At 35.3% G+C, this 24,986-nt stretch overlaps 2 protein-coding genes and 1 non-coding gene across 3 annotated transcripts in view; 1 reads left to right on the top strand and 2 right to left on the bottom strand.

Annotated features, from left to right (window-relative positions):
* Nucleotides 1-12,218: 12,218 nt before the first annotated feature.
* On the bottom strand, nt 12,219-19,139 carry LOC125675194 (60S ribosomal protein L10a-2). Its single transcript, XM_048912717.2, has 5 exons — nt 19,026-19,139; nt 16,699-16,851; nt 15,253-15,401; nt 12,915-13,087; nt 12,219-12,426 (listed from the first exon to the last, which is right to left on the bottom strand). Exons 1-5 carry the CDS (start codon nt 19,028-19,030, stop codon nt 12,256-12,258), a joined length of 651 nt encoding a protein of 216 aa, XP_048768674.1. The 5' UTR covers nt 19,031-19,139; the 3' UTR covers nt 12,219-12,255.
* Nucleotides 13,174-13,250, bottom strand: LOC125677775 (small nucleolar RNA snoR122). The gene has a single exon (XR_007371279.1). It is a non-coding gene; the product is annotated as a small nucleolar RNA snoR122 (small nucleolar RNA).
* Nucleotides 19,108-24,986, top strand: part of LOC125675188 (ubiquitin carboxyl-terminal hydrolase 47-like) — a 44,904-nt gene continuing 39,025 nt past the window's right edge. The window contains 2 exon segments of the mRNA XM_056158246.1: nt 19,108-19,247; nt 22,472-22,678. Coding sequence (XP_056014221.1) covers nt 19,209-19,247; nt 22,472-22,678 — 246 coding nt within the window. The 5' untranslated portion in view covers nt 19,108-19,208.

The raw sequence follows: 24,986 nt of genomic DNA, 5'->3' as shown, positions 1-24,986 counted from the left end.
GAAGAAGAAAAAACATTGTAGCTAATGTGACGTCACAATTTGTAACTGTTTACACCAAGCGCGTTACATCTCCCGCATTAAATGAAGAGGTGGATAAAAGTCGTGTTGCAAGATGTTAATGGGCTTCGCTTGTCTCAACGGTCACACCGTACAACATATTAGTTGTTTACAGAAATGGTATTACCAAATAGTGTTTAGACAGTGATCCCATGTAAACATTATTTACTCGCAAATTTATGCAGATCTATATCATACTCGCTTTCCTCGCTACAATTGGGTCGCTATTTGTATGCACTGGTGGCTAAAAGATATAAAACTCGGGAAATTTGTCAACATCGAAATAAATGTTATCCATGGTAAATTAATTAGGCCACTAAAACCCGAGTTTTTAAAAATATCTACTGTGGATTTACAGTAAATGTGAACGAGATATATCGGCAAGTACATGACGTGCTCCAGATAGTTCATTGGAAAGTGATTTTAAACAGCGCTTTTGATAGGTTGGTTAAATTTTAGGTAGGCGGTCCCAAGTATTTGGCATTATATTATCTCGTGCCTAACAAGTGTAAGTTTCACTATTTGATTTCAGTGTAGATTGCACCGTACGTAGCGTGAGATTCAATATCGGTTTTCATTTGACAACGGAGATTTGAGATTACGTTGATAAAATGTCTTGTAAAGTTTATCTTATATATACTAGATATCTACATGTATAAAAGTGATGGGATATCTTATAAAGAAAAATATATAAGATGTCTTATAAAAGATACAAGATATCTCGTAAACTTTAGAAGATATAACTTTTATTAGATACCTTATAAATTTTATCTTTTAAACAGGAATAACCGTGTTATACTTATAATCCATCGCAGTATCAATAGGTATAGGAGGGGGAATACAGGATGAAAAAAGCGAGAGAAAAGGCAGGATAGCAATATCCCAGAATTCAAATAGTGCTGAATATTGAAAAAAAAAAATAAAAATAAAAATGACGGGATCGAAAATGCTGCGGGAAAAGGCAGGATCCGCAGTTGCCTCTATATCCCAATAAAAATTGAAAGGTTACTCCCTTAAATTCCTGTAGTTACTTGTCAGTTTTAAGTGATCAGAAATTTCAGTACATGTTTCTATGGGCGATTTTGTCCGTTTAAGAACAATGCTTTTGTTTTGTTGTCTCTTTCACATTCGCAGTTTCCATATCGTTATTTTAACATAAATCTCTCAGAGGATATTTTCGAAATCTTGCAAAGCATTGGAAAAGATCGATATCGGAAAAATTTCTAAATTCAAATAGTTAGGGGGAAGAGGGAGTAAAAACTCGTAAGTTTCTGTCATCCGACATCGATTACACGTTATAGTGGGGAAAAAAGACAACTGACTTTAAAACCATATAATAATACATTTTAATAAACGTTTAATAGTTTAAATGTACACTTTCATTTGTTTTACTTGTTAATCGATTAGTTTCAACATACTTCATATTTAGTTTTGTATGGGGGGGGGGGGGGGGGGGGATCTCGCCCCTAAAATAATTTGTCAGATTAAGTAATAAGATCAATAGATATTCTACTTCGAGAAAACATTTATTTTCAACACATGGCATGCTTTGATGTCTTTTACTGTTATATATACCCACATTTTCGTAAGAAATTCGGAAGTAACCATCGCTAGATACTGTTAATTGAATGAACAACGGCAAGTTCTGTGAATTCTAGCAAAAACTAAATTCCCCAAACCATCCCTCTCCTGTACATGCAACACATTATTAAAGAAATTCAGCATTTCGTTAGCATTAGACGTTCTATATAGCATTCTATAACGTCATAATAAACCACAGTAATGGCCCTGTCACACTACATCACGACCATCACGACCTCACTACGTTCTATCATTTTTTTTTAGATCGTGGTGAGATCGTAGTGCGAACGGCATGAATTTGTAATTTTGTCTGTCTTCACGATGTTACTGCGTCCTCACTACGCTCTTATCACGACTCCACTACGATTAAACTACGGCCTTGTTACGATTTCACCACGTTCTCACTACGTTCATCAAGTTCTTACTACGCTCCCACTACGTCCATCACGTTCTAACTACGCTCTCACCACGACTCCCACGACTGCAATACGAGTTTCCTACGCTTCTGCCACGATTGTACCACGATCTTACAACGATTCTACCACGATCTTACTACGGTTCTACCACGTTTCCGCACCGCTGTCGCCACGCTTTGCAGCAGCTGAATCAGATCCAGATTCAGTATAAATACAGCTCAGAACCTTCTTGTCATCCAGCAAGATCTACGCTGCCTTACGATTCTCCTCCTCCTTCGCCTAAGTAACAATATAGCAGCTTGGTCGTTAAGTGCCATATACTGAATATGCATCAACATCTCCATCAATATTTCTTGGTTTGGCCTTTCCATGATTCCAAAGAAGCAATGGTCATATGCAACCTTTGTTCAGTTTTTATACCCGTGTGTGGAGGAGAACAGAACGTGATTCGGTCGTGGCTTGCGCGCAGTGAAATCGTAGTGAGGACGTATTAAGGACGGGATGAGCTTGGTAGAAACGTACTACAGTCTTCCAACAACATAGTATGGACGTGCCGTGATCGTAGCGGAAGCGTGAAGAAAACGTAGTGCAAACGGGATGATCGTAATGAGAACGTAGTGAAAACGGGATGGTCGTATAGAGAGCGTAGTGGAATCGCAGTGCAGTCGTTTTCTTCTGCATCACGATCCCATTACGATGCTACTACGACCATGCCGATCTAAATACGACCTTAGTACGTCCTTACTACGCTTCCACTACGATCAAATTTGACCACGACCGCACTACGTTTGTTTTGAGCATGTTCAAAGTTGCTCCACGACCATCACGACCATAAAGACCTTACTACGTTCTTACTACGACCTTACTACGACGTACCCGATCGCACTACGATCATCAATTTTTACATGGTCGTAGTGCGAACGTGGCCTAGTGTGATGGGGGTATAAAGGTCGATTGTTAATGTTGCGATACTGACGTACCTTTGAACCTATATCACTGGTCCACCCCTAACTGTATGTCCATAGGAGTTTGAAATTTTATCAATAAAGGGAATAAAATGTACTTGATTGACCAAGCCATGAGCTATGGTCAATCAAGTAGATTTTATTCACTTTATTGAAGCTCCTATGGTATGTCCATGATTGCGATTACCCGTTGTACGAACGCGACACTCGCTTCGTCAATATATATATATATATATATATATATATATATATATATATATATATATATAAAGTCTCTTTTTTGGGAGTAAAATACAGAAAAACTCTAAACACTTTGTTGAAATATTTCGACCGGTAACACGGTCGAAATATTTCAACAAAGTGTTTAGAGTTCTCTCTCTCTCTCTCTCTCTCTCTCTCTCTCTCTCTCTCTCTCTCTCTCTCTCTCTCTCTATATATATATATATATATATAACTGACTCGGCCTAAATTGCAATAAAATCAGTAGCAAAGAAGTTTTGGACACTTCGTTCGTGTTCAGACCACAGGAGCTGTCACGAATTGACCCTCTCTATTCTATATTTAAATTTATTTGTAAATATAGAATAGACGATGTCAAATTTTAAAAAGACAAATATTTCGTGACGAGTCCCTGTGTTCAGACGAAATAAATTCTCTTGGATTTTCTTTGCAGTTTCTTGAAAGTCATTTCCCTAAAAAATTCTCGCAGCTCTACAAATTAAAGCAATACAAGCTGTAACTGGCGTTATTTTTTTTAACTATTCAATTATTCACCAAATAACACCTACCGGTTTAACTAATATAATCCCCAAGATCTGAAGAAAAATTCTGCAAAATAAACAAGGGAATATTGTTTGAGAGCACACCTACAATGAGCGTTTCGTATAAACCGCCATTGTGTTGTATACACGGACATGGGAACGATGATTGCCGAACATACTCGGATTGCTGAGACCGAGGCCATATACAAAGACGGAAACGGGCGCGCGTCGTTTGTTTTAAAAATAATACGTTGTTTCATGAATGACTAGAAATACTATGCAAGTGTAAAAAGGTAATAATTACGCAAATGTGCCACTCAAATGAAATTTTGATTGTGAATTTTCTATAAAATTGGCACGTTAAACTGTTTACAAATCTTAAAACGTGCTCAGTGCCTCTCTTTCGCTTTTTCCGAACTGGTGACCTCCAAGGTCAATGCACATCGGAAGTTACGAGCAGGAATTACTGACAGGATGACAATGATTCATGAATCTATATTTTCTGCTGATTTGACGGGTTTATTGCTTCAGATTCACTTTAATATGTTGTACGGTGTGACCGTTGAGACGAGCGAAGCCCACTAACATCTTGCAACACGACTTTTATCCGCCTCTTCATTTAAGGTAACTCCATACTCGCAGTTTTATCTGATACAAGTTTAAATTGTGTATTTATTTCCATTCATTAGAGTTAAAACTAACAAATTATCAAATAAAATACATAGGTCATCACACTTTTTAAGATATGAGACGTACATAATCAGAATCATATATCACCGTCAGAAAATTGCAATTTTCATTAAACAGCGTTATCAAAATCTCATAAAAACTGGTTATGATGAGAAACTGTATCTTCACAAAAATATTCAAAATGTATGTAAAAAATAAAGGAAATCATCGCATAATAGACTTGATAAAGAAATCAATAGAAACAGAGTTATTGCCCTTGGATTCAATATTTTGAAACGTATCATTGATTATTCATCTATAACTTAGACTTTTGAAATATTTTATTTTTAACAAGATTTTTTACAATAACTATAGGAAAAGACTCCAACAAAATATATGTTCCTATCATGCATAAATCTAAATAAATCATTGATTTTGCAAAATCTGATGACATCACAGGAGGGTGGAATTACTTTAACGCGGGAAATATAACGCGCTTGGTGTAAACAGTTACAAATTGTGACGTCATATTAGCTGCAAAGTTTTTTCTTCTCTCAAACCAAGCAAAAACAAAACGTTTGAAGCTATGAGAAAGCTTGTCTGGAATTTAAAAACGTTAATTGTACTTTCTAAACAATCTAATTATTTTAATTACGGGATTGTCAATGAAGTATACCGCAGTGACGGCGACATTTTTCCGGAGGCATTATGGGTAGATCTCTAGTCCCCATCATTTTTCAGTTGTAGCCTTAGTACGTAAGTCCTCGAGCTCGCGCTTCATATTTCACCGCAATATCGTAACGTAGTGCAGTAGGCTGTGACGTCATAGCTATTTTCAGTTGACGAAGAGCAAACCACGTGACTCAATTGCGTAATCATTGGAGCGAGCTTGTCGCGTCGCTATAAATTTTCTCTAATAGCGAACGCTGGCTCGTACTGCGAGCTCTAATGACTAGAGCGCGGGAAATAATCCGAGCTAAATCTCAACCTCTAACAAGAATTTTTTTTGACGTCAATCCCAGAAGTCCCTCGTACAAAATGGCGGATGGTTCGATTCGTAAAATAATAATAATAAAAAAATCTTTGAAGTATTACAAACCTTTCTTATTTGAAAGGAAAGGATGAAAATCATATTCTTTTCCCTTTCTTTTTCTTTTTAAAATATTGTCTAAAGAAATGTAAACAGACACGTCACAACTACCAGGCTACATCACGTCACAACTACCAGGCTACGTCACAACACGCTCGTTGCATTTTCCGCTAAACTGGTTCCTACATTGGCGAAAAGAGCAAGACAGTAATACAGTGAACCAGATCAGTTTTCCTTGTTTTCAATATAATTTTTTGAAAATGTATTCAGATATGCTGCGCTCGCCCCAACGGTCACATCGTAATCATATTATACACTTGATTTTTTTTTTAATTTCATACTCGATAAACAAAAGTACATCCGGTGTGAGCTTCGTTGGCGACATTTTCGGTGCAAGAGTTCCCACGATTGACAATTTTATAACGTGGCCTTTACGACGCCTAATTTCTTACTGATTTTACCATAAAATAAACTCTCGGCATGTGATTTTAAAATCAACGTCATTAGACCATGGGCTAGTAAAGGTAATGAGGGACCCCCTAGGGATTTTTGCAAACAAGTATTTTTTGAAAGTCCCTAGATTATAAATCAGGTTATTTGACATTTCTACATGGGGGCTTTTACGAGTTTTGGGGCAAAAAACATGAAATGTGTAAAAATCATAGCCAAAAACTGGAAAAACTCTTCAGATCCAATATAGATGTCATTGACATTTGCCAACAAGTATTTTTTGAAAGTACATATTCCCTAGATTAATATGATTACGGTGTGACCGTTGGGGCGAGCGCAGCATATCTGAATACATTTTCAAAAAAATTATATTGAAAACAAGGAAAACTGATCTGGTTCACTGTCAATACGTAGGATTACTGTCTTGCTCTTCTCGCCAATGTAGGAACCAGTTTAGCGGGAAATGCAACGAGCGTGTTGTGACGTAGCCTGGTAGTTGTGACATGACTGTTTACATTTCTTTAGACAATATTTTAAAAAGAAAAAGGGAAGAATATGATTTTCATCCTTTCCTTTCAAATAAGAAAGGTTTGTAATACTTCAAAGATTTTTTTTTTATTATTATTTTACGAATCGAACCATCCGCCATTTTGTACGAGGGACTTCTGGGATTGGCGTCAAAAAAATTCTTGTTAGAGGTTGAGATTTAGCTCGGATTATTTCCCGCGCTCTAGTCATAAGAGCTCGCAGTACGAGCCAGCGTTCCGCGCTGGCTCGCTGCGCTCGCTATAAATCAGGTTGTTTGACATTTCTACGAGTTTTGGGGCAAAAAACATGAAATTTGTAACAATTATAGCCAAAAACTGGAAAAACTCTTCAGATCCAATATAGATGTCATTGACATTTACAAGCAAGTATTTTTGAACGAATATAACCCTTTGTTTATATATAAAGTTGTTTGACATAAATAAGTGAGGACATTTACTAGTTTTGGGGCTTAAAAATGATTTTTTCTTTAAAAATCGATGAGAAATAGAAAACTCCTTCAGATCCTATATAGATTGCATGGACAATTGAAGACAATTATTTTCTGAAAGTCGGTAACCCTTTAACTATAAATCAGATTGTTAACATTGAGACCTTTTACATTTTGAGGGCAAAACCAAAAATTCGTAAAAATAATAGCCGAAAACTGGAAAAAACTCTTTACATCCGATATAGATGTCATTGACATTTACAAACAAGTATTATATGTGAACTAATGTAACCCTTTGATTGACAAGATGTTTGATATAAATAATTGGGGATGTTTACGACTTCTGGGGCTAAAACATGATTTTGTTCTTTAAAAATCGCCGAAAAATGGAAAAGTTCTTCAAATCATTTATAAATAATATGGATCTTTGAAAACAATTATTTTTTGGAAGTATGTAACTCTTACATTGTGAAAAAGATTGTTTGACATTCATACAAGGGAATCTCTTCAAGTTTTGGGGCAAACTCATGAAATTTGCAATTAAAGTATTGTTTAAAAATGGAAAAACTTCGAGAATCTTACAAACATGATATGGACATTTGCAAAAATGTATTTTGCATTAAAGAACTTAACCCCTTCTTTATATATCAAGTTCTTTGACATTAAGGCGAGGTATATGAATTACTGAGTTATTAGTAAGAGATATTTTTGCATGCAATATTAATCCAGAATTTGTAATCGCATTGCAAATAGTTGTTTCAAACACTTGAGTCTGTGAGTAACTTCTACAACCGGCCGCGACAAACTAAGTTGTTAAAACAGGTAGTGACAGTTCCATCGCCAAACCCTTGGCATCAGGTGTGGATGTCACGAGTCTTCGGAGATGACCTTAAAAACGGATGTCCCGTGTCGCAGTAGGTGTGTCACTGCTCAATGGCCGTAAGCGCTGAGTTAAAAGGCCTAAATTTGAAGCCCTTCATCGGTCTTCAAATGACGTCTCCATACGAGTGAAAAATTTTCGAGAGGGACGTTAAGCAAGATACAATCAAGTTATCTACAGTGGCATAACATGTTTAATAGTGTAATTAAAGCTGTATGACCCGATGTTCATGTATTATTTTTGTACATAATTACTTTAAAGCAGATTAATTACTTTGTAAAGTTATTAACTTTTCCTTAATTATATGCTTGAAAACATCTGCATGTAAAAGAAAACAGTGCGAATATTATTTAGAAAGTAAATCTAGTGGCTACATATATAAATCATCCCATAGTAGACGTCTATAAATAGACCCACGCGTGTCAGGGGAATCCCAACATGATGTATTAAGACTGAAAGAGCGTAAAACAACGAATTACTAAGAGGTATTTGATATTTTTATTTCTATTAAACTTATGGTACGGTACTGTTATAACAAAATACACAGCTTTACACAGATTAGACCACCGATGATCTGAAAGTTTGAACTGGTCACGTGACTGTCACTTGAAATGGCAGAGTAACGCGGTTATTTGTAAACATCGATTTAAAATCAAATTATTTGGTTTAAAACAGGTGAAATAATTTATGATAGGTCCTACAGTCTCATAACTACATACGTGCGATGATTTAATAGCGTTTTTACGAGATGGAAAAAAAATATTGTAATTCGGACCATACAGCTTTAACTAAGTACTTCTCGTCAGATGGTGCATAGTCATTTTAAACATGAGGTGCTTAGGTAATATCCATTTGTCATCCATAACTGAGACACATATGTCCTGAGAGTACGATTTGGGAAACCTTTTTGCCATTGAAAATAAGATGGGTTGTCTGATACGACTTGAGAGAGACATGCATTGAGATATTATATACACATATATTCAGAGATGATGGAGAGGTGGCCATAGTAAGTTATTGCATGGCAATTTTGTGGCAGTCAGAAATCTGCCTTTTGATTATCATAGCAGATTCTTTGATTTGAAAGGGCTAACACAAATGTAAACTCAATTCAGTAGCAACACATGCAGATTATATAAGTTCGCCTTTGGAGTTTTCCGAAATTCAATTCTGCTACCAAAATTTTCTTTGTTTTTTATTTAGGTTTCAAGTTTTGTAATCACTGTTATATGAATCGGGATAAATGACAAGTATCTCTCTCCGAGATTTGTCATACTTTCAACCACATAATTCTACACGATATTTATCTCCATATTTTCGGATAAAGTCAAATGCCTTTCCATGTTGCTCAAGAATTATATTAAGTTTAGGTTCTAACTTGTTTAGATCATCGGACTTAGTGTACATTTTTCTACAGGTTGGATGATACATTCCCCCTTTAGCAACCAAATCAATATACTGAACTTTACTTATAGTTGTCCCTTGGGTATTTGGGTTAGAAGGGATAGGTCCTCAGTACCTTTTGCTTTTCGTAAGAGGTGAATAATGGGGCAAGAAAACCATTGTCCCGTGGAAATCCAGATTAGAATAGGTCCTCAGTACCCCTTTGCTTATTGTAATAGGTGACTAAATGGGACGGTCCTTTTGGATGAGATCGCAAAGACCGAGGTCTCGTTTCACAGCAGGTGTGGCATGATAAAGATCCCTCCCTGCTCAATGACCGTAAGCGCCAAGCATATAGGCTTAAATTTTGCAGTCCTTCATCGGCAATGGTGACGCTTCCATATGAGTGAAAAATTATCGAGCAGTACGTTAAACAATATACAAGCAACCAACTAATTTATTGTGTTATAGTCACTTTTATTGTATGCAGAGTTTTTTTTTTAATGGCTTCTACTGTTTTTTCACACACTCAACAAGTTTGTGTTTTTCCCTTGTACTTGAGTTTCTTCATCACAGAACAGACATTTATGGGCGGGGAAAGTGTCGATAGTGAACACAGGTTGAGTGAATGTCTCTTAGTCTTACAGTTTACTTGACTCATCAATGCTCAAGTTTTACTCCTAGTAACTAGTTAATATTTGTAAATTATTATAACACCAGCGATAGAAACCATGCAAGGCACCATTTAGAGCTAGTAAACAATCTATGCCTGCCCTCTATTATTCTTGGGACTCTGTCTTATATGACATCTTTATAAGTAAGCTGAAAATTGAAAAGGTGTTCAATATTACATATGACAATATATTTATCTATTTTACAATTGTAGATTAATACAATTCATAAATCTAAATTATTCAAAAATTAGTTTATTGTTTGTAATATGTCATATTCTCAATAGTCGAGCCATTATTTATCAGGATTTCCCCCATATTTGCATTGTATACTCAAAAGTAATCCATGTGCTTCCTTTTTATTGATTATATACATTTATGGGCTTCCATACATTAGATTAAATCGTGTAAGACATGGAAATAGGGACAACGATTTTTATGTTGAAAGTTATATTTCCTAACTCACGATTGTATATATATATCATATAAAGATAGGGTCTATGGATTATAGTATCTAGAAATGAACATGATAATTGGTACATGTTACTTTGGGAATGTAGTATACACTGTATAATTTCGTAACACATGAATTTGTAGACATTTAAAAATATGTATCACTTGCCTTAATACACTGTTTTCTATTTTTTATAGTTATTTCTCACAAATGTCATCTCTGGGAAGTCCCTATCCCGTTGTTTGTGTTTACAATGTACCGTCTTTAATGCGATATGGAACACCGTAACGGCTATGTTGAATTTGCCAAATTTTTTATAAATTCAAATGGCCATATCTTGAAAATGCCCCAACATAAATTTATCAAACAACCTTCATTTACCTTTATTTCATACACACTTTCAAAAAATCAGTGTAGAAAAATCCCTAGAGGGGGGGATGTGTTACTGGCCCATGGTCTACATTGTTTTAGTTGGTATTGGTTTTCCCTTTCCGCAGTCTCTTCCATCGTGCTAAAAGATTATGTAATGACACGCTAGTGTAAAGACAATCTAAAATTATGTTTATTCCCGCCCCTTTAAATATTGGTCCAATCGCAGTGATTGTTCTTTCCTTGATGCGTCATCATTGACAGATTTGTTTTGAAACCAACTATCCGAGACCTCGAATGAACTTGAGTCGTTAACACTTATGTAAATTCACAGTAACACTACTTTTAGAACAAGTTGATCGACGAAGGTCGCATATGACGTCACTGTACCAAGTGACTACCCATCTAATTTGAAATCGGGGCTTAGATTCAAGTCCGTATTGTGGCTAATTATCGCAATACTTCAGCGAACGAACTATTACAATTAATTTCTATAAGCATAAGGAAAACAAAATGCATATAATTCTGTATACTTTGAAAACACGAGCTATGTCCTTTAACATTTAGATTAATAATGAGATGACCTTTTAATTCCATTCAAGCATAAATTGTCTGTCTTTTAGCTATTTCATATCTGTTAATTTCTCATACTATGGGTTGTAAACTTCACTGGAGTTTTCATCGGTTGTTTCAATCTTTCTTTCCCGCTGCATCTCTTCGGGTTCAAAGAGAGAGATAAAGTGCATATATCTAATAACCAGCACATTCGATCCTGTGGAATAGATTACCTCCAGCAAACTGGTCTTTACATGCCGTCTACTGTCAATGGATGGTTCAAAGCTGTCAAATTTCTACTTGAACCGTGTCCACGATTTTAAATGACCTCTGGAAATGCTCTTCTTTGCATTTCCAACGGGGACTGCGTGCAACAGTTTACAGTACTGAAAGCGTTTGACGCAGATTCAAAGTCCCGTCGTTTGAATATTACTTTTTATGACCCAGCATATTATTTTTATTAGGTTTGTGAATCCTGGAAACACAATCTTTATATAATACCCAGCTTGACCTTTGCTTATGACAGGACGTGTCCTGCACTGAAACAAGGACCAGTCTTCCGTCCCAAAAGTAATTGACAGATGCAGTCTTCATACAAACCAATGAACACGTCTCCAAGTCAGGAAACTATCCTAGTAGCAACATTGATGTTTTCCGCCACACCCAACAATTTTTAAGTTATCTGGTGGCGCCCAGTTTTTATGGTGGAAGAGAGAAACCAGATACCATGTACCTGGGACTCTAGAGCCCACCGACCTTCTGCAAGTAAACTTTCTCACTTACCGGCGCGAGCGGGTTTCGAACCCGCGCCGACAGAGGCAAGAGGCCGTAGGATTTTGAGCGCGATGCTCTAACCACTCTAGCCACGGAGGACCATTCCAAGAGCAACATATATATATATATATATATAAACGTATCTTTAATAGTATCCAAGAAACAGCATCCTTTGAAAGCCCCTTTATTGACAGTGTACAAAGATTAGTAGATTCTCTGTGCTGGTGTCATTGTCCCTTTGATGTAGAGGGCGCGGACGTTCTGCCAGTTCTTCTTCAGCAGAGACACCAAGAAGTTGATAGACAAGGTGATATTGCCATACAATTCATCCTTAGACATGTTCACATGTCCGACACAAGTTGCCAAGCACAATACCTGTAATGTTCAACAGGAAACTTGGATTAAACTTCTTTCAGTTATATTTCTTTGATCTGAAGAAATGGAAGGTTTCACTTTGTACCATACATTCAATCATACTTTATAGACACAAGGTTTGTGATTTGCTAGTATTTGGTTTGGTATTCATAGAATTTTTAATTTTTAACGAAACAGTGCAAAAACCATACAAAATTTTAGCAATGAGAAATGGAATAAATGATTCCAATATCTTATATCATAAAAAATTTACAAGTCCCTTATCATAATAACCGAACTACGCCAATGCATTAATCCTTGTGTTTTTATCAAGAGTCCTTCAGACCAGAAGTTATGAACAAGAAATCTATGAACAACAGTTATCAACTTTTGTACAAGGGATGTATTTCCTTTAAAGTAATCATTATCTGAATCTTACACTGTACATGGAGTGACAGATCTTTAAGTATAACTTGTTTGATAATTCATTTATCAGAAATAAATGTCACCTTCTTCAGCTGAAACTTGATGGTGGCCTTCGTTTCCTCCACTTTTTGTACCAGGGATTCCTGATGGGTAACTTGGGTGGGAAACTTTCCAGCTCTGTTGAATCCTGGTCCACAAATCTTGGGGATCTGCTTAATCAGGGAGTCCGATGCTAGAAAGGCGTCATACTTCTTGGCTAGAACAGAAACCAGCTATAATATATATACCAAGACATGTCTTTATTTCATGTATTCACACCGTCAGATTCTTTATATTAAAAAATGCCTCTGAACATATACATGTTTCATCACTGCAAGTATCAGGTAATACATGCAACTTTTGTTTATTCTTCATTGGCAAATATTCAAGCACAACTTGTGAAATACACAAGGAGTGAATTTGGATACCAATACATGGATATATTTTTTCTATAATTCGCCCTGCAAGATAACAAAAATGATGTACGGTAAGTTAAGCATTTACTACCACATCTGTGACCACACCTAACCTTCTAACACCCCTCCCTTTCTAAACAAGGGTTTTTGAGAAAACTATTTAGTATATTAAAGGCCTGTTGATCTCTCAATGGACGATGGTCAACATCTTGCTCGATAGGGGAGGAGGGAGAATGAAATAAAATGGAACAATCTCCAACTAAATTTTCAGTGTATGGAGGGTCAAGAAAATCAACTACACACTAAGCTTGTATATTTATTTATTGCATTATTTGAATATTCCTTATAAACAGTGTGTACTGCATATATCTGATATCTTCTAGTAATGATGAAATGCCTCTGACAAATGTTACATCACTGCAAACTTCAGTTAAGCCATGCAATATATTTTGTATTCTTCATTGGCATATGAAAGGGTGGCTGTATGTGCTGAGATTCATCATCATGCACCCTAAAGGAAATGGTTTCGATTAGAATTCTTTTGTTTATGACCCCCCCCCCCCCCTCCCATTACTTATAATATTTTCTATATGAATTGAAACTTTAATAACAATGTTTTGAATCAAGATAAACTATTCTATGACAACACACACACCTATTAAAAGTAGGGGTTAAATCAGGCACCATCTTTATGTTGTATATGGTGCAAAATGTTACATGTCTTAATTTACTTCTTTTTTTTATTCTATGCAACTATTGTAGGTGTCAGATTATACAGTATCACAATAATGTTAACAAAGTTGTATATATGTAATTGACACTGGCTGGTTAAATATTTTCAATCGAAAAGTCTACAAATACAAAGATCATATCTGCATGCCTCGTCCAAAAAATCATGTTTAAATTGTAAATGAAACATTTCTTTTGATCAAAAGCTGAGATGTGTCTTCAATCATAAGTACAACATGCGATGGTAAGACATTAGGAACACCACAAAATGGTATCTACAATAAATGTATTGACATTCCAATTAGCCAATCATAAATTAATGCCAGCAGAGGAAATTAAACTTTCCTCACAATTTTACAATATATAACAAATTCTCATTTTAGAACCAATTATCAGAATGCAATGTAATTTGTCTAGATTAATGTACCTTTTCTTCTTATTTACTGCATTAAAGGTTTTTGTTCTAATATTCCTATTATATGTACTGTGTATCCGATATCTTCAAACAATGATGAAATGCCTCTGACAAATGTCTCATCACTGCAAGCTTCAGTTAAGCCATGCAATATATGGTATTCTTCATTGGCACATGAAAGGGTGAGGGGTGCGAGTATGTGAGTGTAGCGATTTATCATCATACACCCTAAAGGAGAATGAGGAGTATTGAAAAAGCCTAACCCAATTTAAAGAACAATGCAAACCTTAAAAAGATTGCTTCCATTAAAACATTTTTTTTCTGGAGAACCTACAGGTTTTACAATTAATATTCTCTATCTGGATTGACATTTTATATTTATGTTTTGAATCAATAAAAATAAATAATTGATGAGAAAACACATGTACATATTACAAGTAGGGGTGAAATCATCCACCATCTTTACGTCATATTTGGTGTATTTAAAATGCGAGATGGGATTTACTTCTTTATTAATCTATGCAACTATTGTAGATGTCGGATCCCAATATACAGTAAAGTGCACATTAAACGAAGTTGTATACATATGTAAATGACAAAAGGTTTTATTTTCAACTGAAGTCCACAAAGGTGTTGATATCTATCATATATAAAAGTGTCTTTCACCTAATAACTGATGTCTTATAATCATGTTAAACCATGCAATATCCTGTAGTCTCATTTACCACTGGCAGAGGGAAGATGCGGGTGCCATACATACCAAACAAACAATACACTTTCAAATAAAAGTTCATATTTCAATTAGCACAAAACTATGCGTACTCAGCTTCTTAATCAGCTTCTTGTCCTTGTTGAGTTTTTTCAGGTCATCAACAGTCATGCATGGCAGGTTATTTGCCTTAGCTTGGTCACAGTGGATCTGATCACCAAGAACACAAATCTTCATCTTTGGGCGTGGAACGTGCCTCAGTCTTGAATGAATATCAAACATTTCTTAGAAGATGAATCTTTTTATGTCATGTACAGATGAACCTAGATTTTATTCAATGCTCAAAATGGCCTAGACATGAAAGCATAAAGGAATATGATATAAACGTGCATTTTCATTTATAAAAATAATACAGCAGTTGATATATTTTATTTTACCACATTTCCTATTTACACCAGTCAATTTTTCGACAGTGATATTCACCATCTCCCCAGTTATTTCAAGACCCTGGGTGAAGGTCTCTCTTTCTTGTTGCCCTTCAAAGGAAAACAGTCAATATTTTGGCAGTGCAATACTGCCTACCCAGTTATTTAAGGACCCTGGGTGGGGGTCTCGGAAGAAATGCAGCTCTCCTGTATTTTTTTCCATTCAGAAGCAACACTGCAAAGTAAAATTCGCTATAGCAGTTATCAACAACCTTGTTTTTTTCTATGGGTTTGATTTTCATCATATTAATACTCATTACTAAATTAATGGCAAAGACAAATTAACAACGAACAGCTATCAATCTCGCAACTCCTATAAGGAATACAAAATAGAGTTGGGCAAGCACAAACCCCTGGATACACCAGAGGTGGGATCAATTGCCTAGGATGAGTAAGCATCCCCAGTTGACCGGTCACACCTGCTGTGAGCCCTGTATCTTGATCAGGTAAATGGAGTAATATGTAGTCAAAATCAGTGTTCCAATAATGGCCTAACAATCGGTATGAAACACATCAGTCAGCATTTGACCCAATGATAAGTTGTTGGTAAACTAGATTGTTATAACGATCATAGAATTTACAGAGCTCACCATCTGTTTTTTCCCTCTATTTCACGAGACTTGTTTACTAGTATCAGGCATTGCGTTTTCAACTTGTTAATTTTACATCAATCCAGCATTACATAACACAGGACTAGCATTATCCCCACTAGAGACAAAGTAGTGAGAAGAATATACCAAATTTCATCCTTATATTACTACCTTATATCCTCTAGTCCGAGACCAGTAAACTCTTTATGGCACTACTTCATAAACTAGCAAAAATCCAAATATCAATCTTGAATTGGTCAGAATTTTAGCAATTTTGTCCAAGGCTTAGATTTTATAACTTGAGGTTGAATACCTGCATGGTTAAGCCTTTATACGACAATGACATGCTGACCTTCCAAACGTGGATGTTTATAAAAGGTTACACAAGATCTCTCAGGTTATGGCATGCTGATATTTGACATGAAATTCTCACTAAAGGTTTGTTTCTTCCTCTTTCAAAAAAAAAAAAAAAAATTCTTTATACCTGACTGTTCCTGCAAAACGTCTGTCCTTTTGGGGGTCATAGTTCTTCAGTACAATCTGAAGTTCTACAGACTGTGTGAATTTCCTAGGCTTGTCCTGTGCTGTCTGTAGCAGGCTATTGATGGATTCAGTCAGGTTGTCACGGTTTATTTTACTGAAAAATAATTTATGAATTGTCCAAAGATATTTCACAATATAGTCCTAAAAATGTTTCAAACAATTTTGCTTTTGATAACGTTGCTGCAGTAATCATGTGACCTACACTGTACGAGTGTAAACTACATGTTCTTTGGTATATATTTCACCACAAGAATAAAAAAAATTATATTGAACTAATTTTAAAACAAATGAATCTGTATAGATCTATTTCAGACCAACTGTCAGGTGAGAGAATTTGATTTATATAGCAATCTCTGTAACACCAGAGTTGAATTTAAAAGCATGTTTAAGACAGCAGTTCTTCGTCTGTTTATCCCAAATGCACAGTACGCATCATGAGAACAGGTTTGAGGTGCAAGATCTCATACCACCTCTAGTAAGTGTTGTGGCCAAAAATGTTCATGCACACTCATGGTTAGCAACTCTTAAGAACGTAGCACGAGAACAGAAATGGTGGTCTTGAATGCACTCATGTTGTGTTTACATTATGGAGGATAAGAACGAAAGAATTTAGAAATGTAATAACTTTGATGTGAAAAATGGTACTAGATAGCAATGGGCGCTGTCAGCAAACATTTCCCGCAATCACAAAAAGTTGATCTCACTGCGCTAGGTACTTTTCACCGTTTTATATGATCAAGCCCAAGGTCTAAATACGAAAGTTTTAACTTGAAACGAAAGTAAGGAGTTCAAAGTTTACGTATATGGTGATATAGAAAGCACGTGGTACGAAATGACATTTTGTCTGTATTTTGATGTGAGAAAATAAGTAGCAAGACCAGAAATCGGCCATATACGCAGATTTTACGGTGATATTTAAATAATTCGAACTTCCTTTTTCTTTAAACAACGCTGAGGTAATTCGTATGTCTGGAGAATGTGGTAAAATAAGTTTTTCAACCTGTTGGGTAGAATTTACAAGAACGATAACTCTAATATTTGTAAATGAAAACAAAGGGAAAATAAATCATGTGTACTTCATTGTCCGCAATAAATCGCCGATATATGGGATTCAATGAAGTTTCCTGTTATCAAATTGTCATGTTTATTTTAAAAAAATGTATAATTATCCTAGATTTTGTACTTCACCTTGCAAATTGATACTGTACCGTCAGTAGGTGGCGCTCGCTGCATAAACAAAGGTTTATAGGATGGCCGAGGCCACAAGCGGTGTCCAGGGCAGAGCCCTAGTGGGGGTGGAGGGGTTGGGGTAAATAACATAGCAATTTAACACCGACCAGCCCATCTTTGTTCCAATTCTTAAGACGTCTTAATTGCAGAAAATGATCTTTCGCAAGGCACAGAACCAACTGGCATGCTACTTTCCAGCATGTATAACTGCTTTGTTTCGCCCTCACTAGTACTTTTGGTACAATCTTATAATCTTTTCTATCAAGGATATTGATAAAGAAGAATTAAGATATATATATGTAATTGAAACAATGATATTTGTGTAGAATTTTATACAGAAATACTATCATTTTCCTCGTCCGGTAGCTGAAATGACCGAGGGTAGGTATGTTTATTAGCGTTTTGAAGCAATATCGATACTTATTTTCAATAAAATAACGCCATATTCACATTTTGCAAAAAGGTAGATTAGGCATCAAGTTAATTTCTGTTTAGTCTATTTTCACTAATATTACTTAAAAATCTCCCCCTGTCACTGTACCAGATCACATGAGTGCAAATTTCATCCGTGTATAATCACCGTTAAAAGAAAATAACCTCTATCGACATATCAAACAAATAGGCCATATCTTTTAAAAGTGTAACCTCTGTGGTAAATAAGGTTTAATCCTGTGGCGAAAATGATACTTTCACAATTGAAAAAAAAATTGGTGGGGGGGGGGGGGTGTCGCTAGAAACAACTGAAACTATACCTTCTCAATTAACAAATATGTAAATATACTTTCATCTGCATGTCTTCTAAATATTAATATCACTTAACATTTCTCAACCCTTGTGCAATAACCATGTTGTGTGCAAACCTGGCACTAACACCTACCATTCAGGACCACATTTTGCATATATTTCTCGGAATATTAGAATTCCTGCTCTGATATATATACTTGAAGGTATTTTCTTTCTAATTTATGTGTAAACACATTTGTTAAACGACATTTTTTCCTGATGGACTCCGATTTAATATCCACCAGTAATTCTCACCTCATTTTCTCTGCTTGTCGTGACGAAAGAGGAAGTGGAAAGGGAGTCTCGCACCGATGTCTCGCTTCCGTGAGTTTGTGAGACTTCGGCCATTATTCTAAGTAGACAAAAAAGAAAGTACTGCACTACCATGGATTACACGGCAAATTTTGTGACATAAATGAACTTTAGAACATTTTAAGTATGGTCACTGGAGAAAATACACAAATGGTGCCAACCGAGGTATATGTTAGGAAAGGTGTAATGGTTTTAATGTTACTCAACAGGCCGAAAAACATCGGGAAGTTTGCTCCGTAGCACTTGACATTTTGTCATAGATTTTCACATCATTAGTATTGCACAACAAGTGATTAAATTTATCTATGTCTCGTTAAATTGATTATAATGATGATTTATCGTAAGATTTAAGCATATATTGGATAAAATTACATTGCTTCAAAGAATCTAAAACTTGGGACGTAGTACGATTACATAGTTCGAGTTTCCTCTGTAATACATTTTTTCTTCTTCTTAATCATCACATTTGCTAGAATATTGAGTTTACTTCTTTCCTCATGTTGTATAATTCACACTTATAATGCAGGTTTATAGGCCTACTCGTGTTTTAAATCCTGAAAGTATGTATATTATTCGGTTCAGTGTAGTCTCAATTTTGACAGCAGGCATGATCTGTGCAGGTCTTTCACACTTGACAGACACAAAGATCTATTCTCTTTAGAGATGTGGACAGACATAGCCTACATCCACTTCTCTTCGCAAACCTTCACATTTTGATTCTGAAAAACATGTAGTGTCGGAACCAGTGATGGTTTATGCTTCAACTGACGTTTTGACTAAAATGTGCCTGGATTATACGTAATAATCAAAGATGATTTAAGCAAATGAAATATATGTGTGTTTCCAGTTTCTGATTTGAATTATGACTACTATGTCTGAAAAGTATACATGTGTACTACACTGTATTAAACCTGTATTCAAAGCACCTTAAAAACTTAAGATTTTGAATAAAATGTGTTAGTAAGAAAAATGTTTTAGCTACTTATCCTTAGTGATGCTATAAGTGTAACAATGTGAATAATCGATTGTCATTTTGAAAATCGAAAATTGTTGACATAGGTTTTTTTTCAGTACGAATATTACTGCCATGACTTATCTTAAAAAACGAAAATGGTTGACGAAGCTGAGTCGTCTGATAAGAGCAAGAGGTTACAACAACATAATTGCTGGTTGTTTGGTTTAGGTTTTCTAGTCAATGTGTTCATTTACCTTAAAGTTTTGATATGATGGTCCAACAATGAAAGCTATAAAACACTATTTCTAATGTAAGTTATTATTAAGATAAATTTAAAGTAAATTCAATATATTTATGCCATAAATTTGATATGCATGAATTTCGATTATTGGTGCATCTGATTAATCTGATTATCGATTAATTTTTCCCCCTGATTGAGCATCACTACCTACCCTACCTGATTTAATAGGGGAGTGAAATAGGAAGTACACATATATTTTATTTTGGTCTTAGCTGCAAGGTGTTGATGAGTTTCTGCAATGACAAATCAATCACAAATACACAAGTTTTGATTATGCATCAAATGAAGATATACTTAAAGTGTAGTTTCTTTAGAAAATTCTCATACTTTAATATGAATTATAATTATTAAAGATTTTGGTTTCCTGTATCTGCTTTCTGGGATTTTTTGGGTTTTTTTTTTTTTGTCAGAGATATAAATTTACACACATATAATTCCAATGTTATTTATTACAATTGTTTTGATTGGACAAAAATAAAGCTGAACAAAAGTTTATACATCAATAAATCCGAAAACGCGATGTATTCATACATGTCTGAAAACAAATAACATAGTGCGGGGAAACTATTCAAATTTTTGCAATTGTTAATAAAGGGAATGAATTGGAATTATAAGAATCAAACATTCTTTTTGAAGAATTTATCGATGTGTAAACTCCGGACAATTTACTCACAAACTTAACATAAAAGTGCTTTGCACTTTTATTCAGTTTGTGAGTAAAATGTCTGGAGTTTACACATCGATAAATTCCTCAAAAAGAATGTTTAATCCTATAATAATAAATGATATTGGTCTAATAAAAGTGCCTGAGGGACTTACGTAATTTGGAAAAGCAGCACTGAACAGGGTTGGGCGGTCAAAACCGCCCCCGGTTTTAACCGTCCCGGTCAATACTCCCCAAGTGGTCAATACTGGTCAATAATGGTCAGTTGTGATTTAAACTGTCCATTTTCCTATTTTTGTACATTTCTTGCAAAGATAAAGATAAATTAAGTCTTTTCATTATATGGATCAATTGTTGATTAATATTTTTCATTAGATAATCAAATGTAATTTCATAAGTTTAATATATTTGGTTTGCTGAAACTGACCAAAATATCTTCAGTACCTACCAGAAGGTCACAGTTCTATAGCATAGCTTGAGGATTGGGAACAGACCTCTTAATACATGTACCTAGACAGATTAAGAATAAAAGGTAGCTGGACATTACCTGAGCACAGGAAGCAGAGTTGACAGGTGTTAATAAGCATAGGCTGGGACCAGAGATTACCAGTGTGCCTGTTATTGTTATGAAAACATCACCAACACACCCTCTCAAATGTTTATTCAACAGTTAAAATGAAGATTGATGAAACAATACTTATATAGGTACATTGTAGTTCTCTTGTTAAACTAAGGAATTTGAACAGAAACTTTTACATCATCCCCAATTCAACAGAGTCATTTGTACATTATTTATTTAATATTATGACTTATAAGCACAAATTATAAACTGATAGTGCATGTTATGAATTACAGTATTTACCATAATGGTCACTTAAACATTTAAAATAAATAATACAGACTATAATGACCAAATAATCTTCAATCGACCAGTATTAACCAGTATAGACCGGTTTTAACCAGTATTGACCACCGGCCCGGTCAATACTCATATTGACCACTTTTTTGCCAACCCTGGCACTGAATTCAGTGATTTTTCTACATTTTTTACAGTCCTGTGGCTTTCGAATTGGGAAAAATTGTCAACATTTCAGTCAAATTGGGAAAAATCAATTTTATAATAAATAAGTTTTAAAATCATATCAAACATTATGTTATCTTTATTTTACACATCTAATTTTCTTTAACCTTCTAAAATTTTCAACTATTCTATCCAAATCATCATTACCATATCTCTTTGTTAAATCTTATGTATATAATTCACATCGAATGTTTATTTTTTTCGAATACGTTTTCCTTTCATAATTTTATTATTGGGAAAAATGCAAGCTAAATTGGGAAAAGATTTGTAATTTTCAGGAGGGGAAAGGGCCGAAATTCGGACCTAAAAAATCACTGGTATTAGATCATAGTGTTTACATGTATGTAATGCAGTATATAACATTTATTTTATATCTTTTGTAACACAGAATGTCTGTGTGGCAGATGAGGAGAAATATGTGTGTATTGTGCGGGATATGGTAGACACCCAGTGCCATGGGATACGACACACCATCAACTTACCAGGCTCCACCCCGGTGAAGGATATGATGACCCAGGTTGCTGAGATGTTTGGTTATGTAGATGACACAATAGCCGTGCACTACGAGATACAGACCGGAGCAGAGGTACACGAGGTTAGTTGTGTATTACTGGGAATATTATACCTCAGTAATCAGGCTGGTTCATATTCATATATACATGTGATAAGAGAGGAAAGGTGTTATATCTGACTCTTATTTCAAAGACAGGTTCTGTTACATGTGCAGGATTCCAATTCTCTTTTAAAGGACACATCTCGTGTTTTCAAAGTATACCGAATTATATGCATTTTGTCTTCCTTATGCCAGTCTTCGACGTTAAACAGTAGCCCGATGCCCGAGGCCAGTAAAATCGGGATCGGGCTTCTTAAAATATTAAACCCAGGAGTCCGGCAGGCCTGTAAATGTTTTCTTATAATTTATGTTCTGTATATATTACAAATAAAGCGTGAGATTGACTCAGACTAAATGTCATGACTTAGTAGTCAAATTTCGTATAGAAAAACGATCAACCATGCTGCCTTTTCTGAAGTATAGGGAGGGGGCTTGTCCGGGAAATTCAAAACCACCCAAGCGTATTTCATAATCACAACCATCCGATAAAAAAAACCCCCAAAAAAACCTGTTGTACGAGGAGAAAAGAGCGAAAATTCATGCCCCATTGGACCGAGGGTAGGCCTTGGCTAACATTTGATTCTGAAGAAAACAAAATGTTTCGTACACAGTGTATACAAAACAAAGTTGAACATGAGCTGTTGATGTGTCTGCGAGATTAATATGTTGAAAAATAAAATAAGGCAATCCTTTTAATGTCAGTTGTTCTCTAACTATGATCATCTTGATCTGTATTTTCCTACAGTAGAACACGCATGTATCTATAGAGTAGAATCAGCAAATGACGTGTGGTCAAATAAGAAAAAAACATTTTGGGCCTGTAAAATATTGTTTGGGCTTGCACAATTATTATACTGGGAGGCCCGAAGGGCCTGTGCTTTACAAAGTTTTTCGTGAAGACTGTTATGCTTATAGAAATTAATTGTAATAGTTCGTTCGCTGAAGTACTGCGATAATTAGCCACAATACGGACTTAAATCTAAGCCCCGATTTCAAAAAGCCTAGTTAATTAGATAGGTAGTCACGTGGTACAGTGACGTCATATGCGACCTTTGTCGATCAACTTGTTGTAAAAGTAGTGTTAGATATTTTTAAAAACTTGGGTTTTAGGGGCCTAATTTATTTACCATGGATAACATTTATTTCGATGTTGACAAATTTCCCGAGTCTTATATCTTTTAGCCACCAGTGCATACAAATAGCGACCCAAATGTAGCGAGAAAGGCGAGTATGATATCTGCATAAATTTGCGAGTAAAATAATGTTTACATGGGATCACTGTCTAACACAGTTTGGTAATGCCATTTCTGTAAACAACTGTAATTAGCGTTGTTGCTTTTCTAAAATAAACAGTGTAATTATTATTAAATTTATTTTTGGAGAAGTTAGATAGGCCTAAATTATGATACGATTATGTATCATTGACAACTAGGCCTACTGTCACGGGTGCATTTCGGGAATAAAAATGATCAAACTTGTTGTGAAAATCACAATACTTTTAAATTATTTTATTCAAGCAATTTTATTAATCATTATTTTTTGTTATCTACACGTTGTTACTTACGAAGTGGAGCGCGGCGTGCTGTTGTTGTAAACACGTATGCGTTCCTTAAAAAAATGAAAGCATTATAATTCAAAGTTGGGAAATATCATATTTTATTATTTATAATTGAAAGTTCAATTATCTTTTATATTTAAATTTCTTTTTTAAAACTACCAGTTGGTAGACACTGCTAGCAAAGTTCTGCCTATATGTTGTTACAAGGTGAAGGTCAGTTGGTGCGAGTGTGTATTGAATTCGAGAGCAGAACGGAAAGCACATGCCGTAGGCCTATATATGTAACAGTGCGTAGCTTCGATAGAACCATTTTCTCGCAGTTTATCTACGTCTTTGTCCAAGTGCTTGTTTGAAAAAGTACAGGGACAAATTCTACTGGGGGGTTTTATGGCAAAGTCGTTGTGCCGACAAAAAATATTCACGTCTTGTCCCTCATACCTTCCTTCGAAAATTGGGAAAAAAACACAGTCCATATCCTCTCTACTGACAGCAAATACACCCTTAAACGGCACAAAAAACCCTAATGCAGTGTTATTTACAAGCTGTTAATTGGGTAATTGTTTGTTTGTCAATTAAATCTAATCTGTTTATGAAATGGCTATCAACTGTTTTCAAATCTTCTTGCTCGAGGTCGCATATGACGTCACAGATAATGGCGCGTAAAATATCGAAGAAAATATGCATATCGCAAGATTTGAATTTCATCGCTTTCAAACTCGAAAACTATGCAAA

This window comes from Ostrea edulis, chromosome 3 (assembly GCF_947568905.1).
Source record: "Ostrea edulis chromosome 3, xbOstEdul1.1, whole genome shotgun sequence".
NCBI lineage: Eukaryota > Metazoa > Mollusca > Bivalvia > Ostreida > Ostreidae > Ostrea > Ostrea edulis.
The sequence above is the reverse complement of the archived record's forward strand: the minus strand, read 5'-3'. Positions and strand labels throughout refer to the sequence as shown.

What these genes read in the sequence shown, in the direction of transcription:
- LOC125675194 (XM_048912717.2), bottom strand. An exon ending in GAAGCTGATTAAGAAGCTGA is followed by an intron (nt 13,088 to 15,252) that starts GTACGCATAGTT and finishes TTTCTGTTCTAG; the next exon opens with CCAAGAAGTATGACGCCTTT. An exon ending in TCAAGTTTCAGCTGAAGAAG is followed by an intron (nt 12,427 to 12,914) that starts GTGACATTTATT and finishes TGAACATTACAG; the next exon opens with GTATTGTGCTTGGCAACTTG.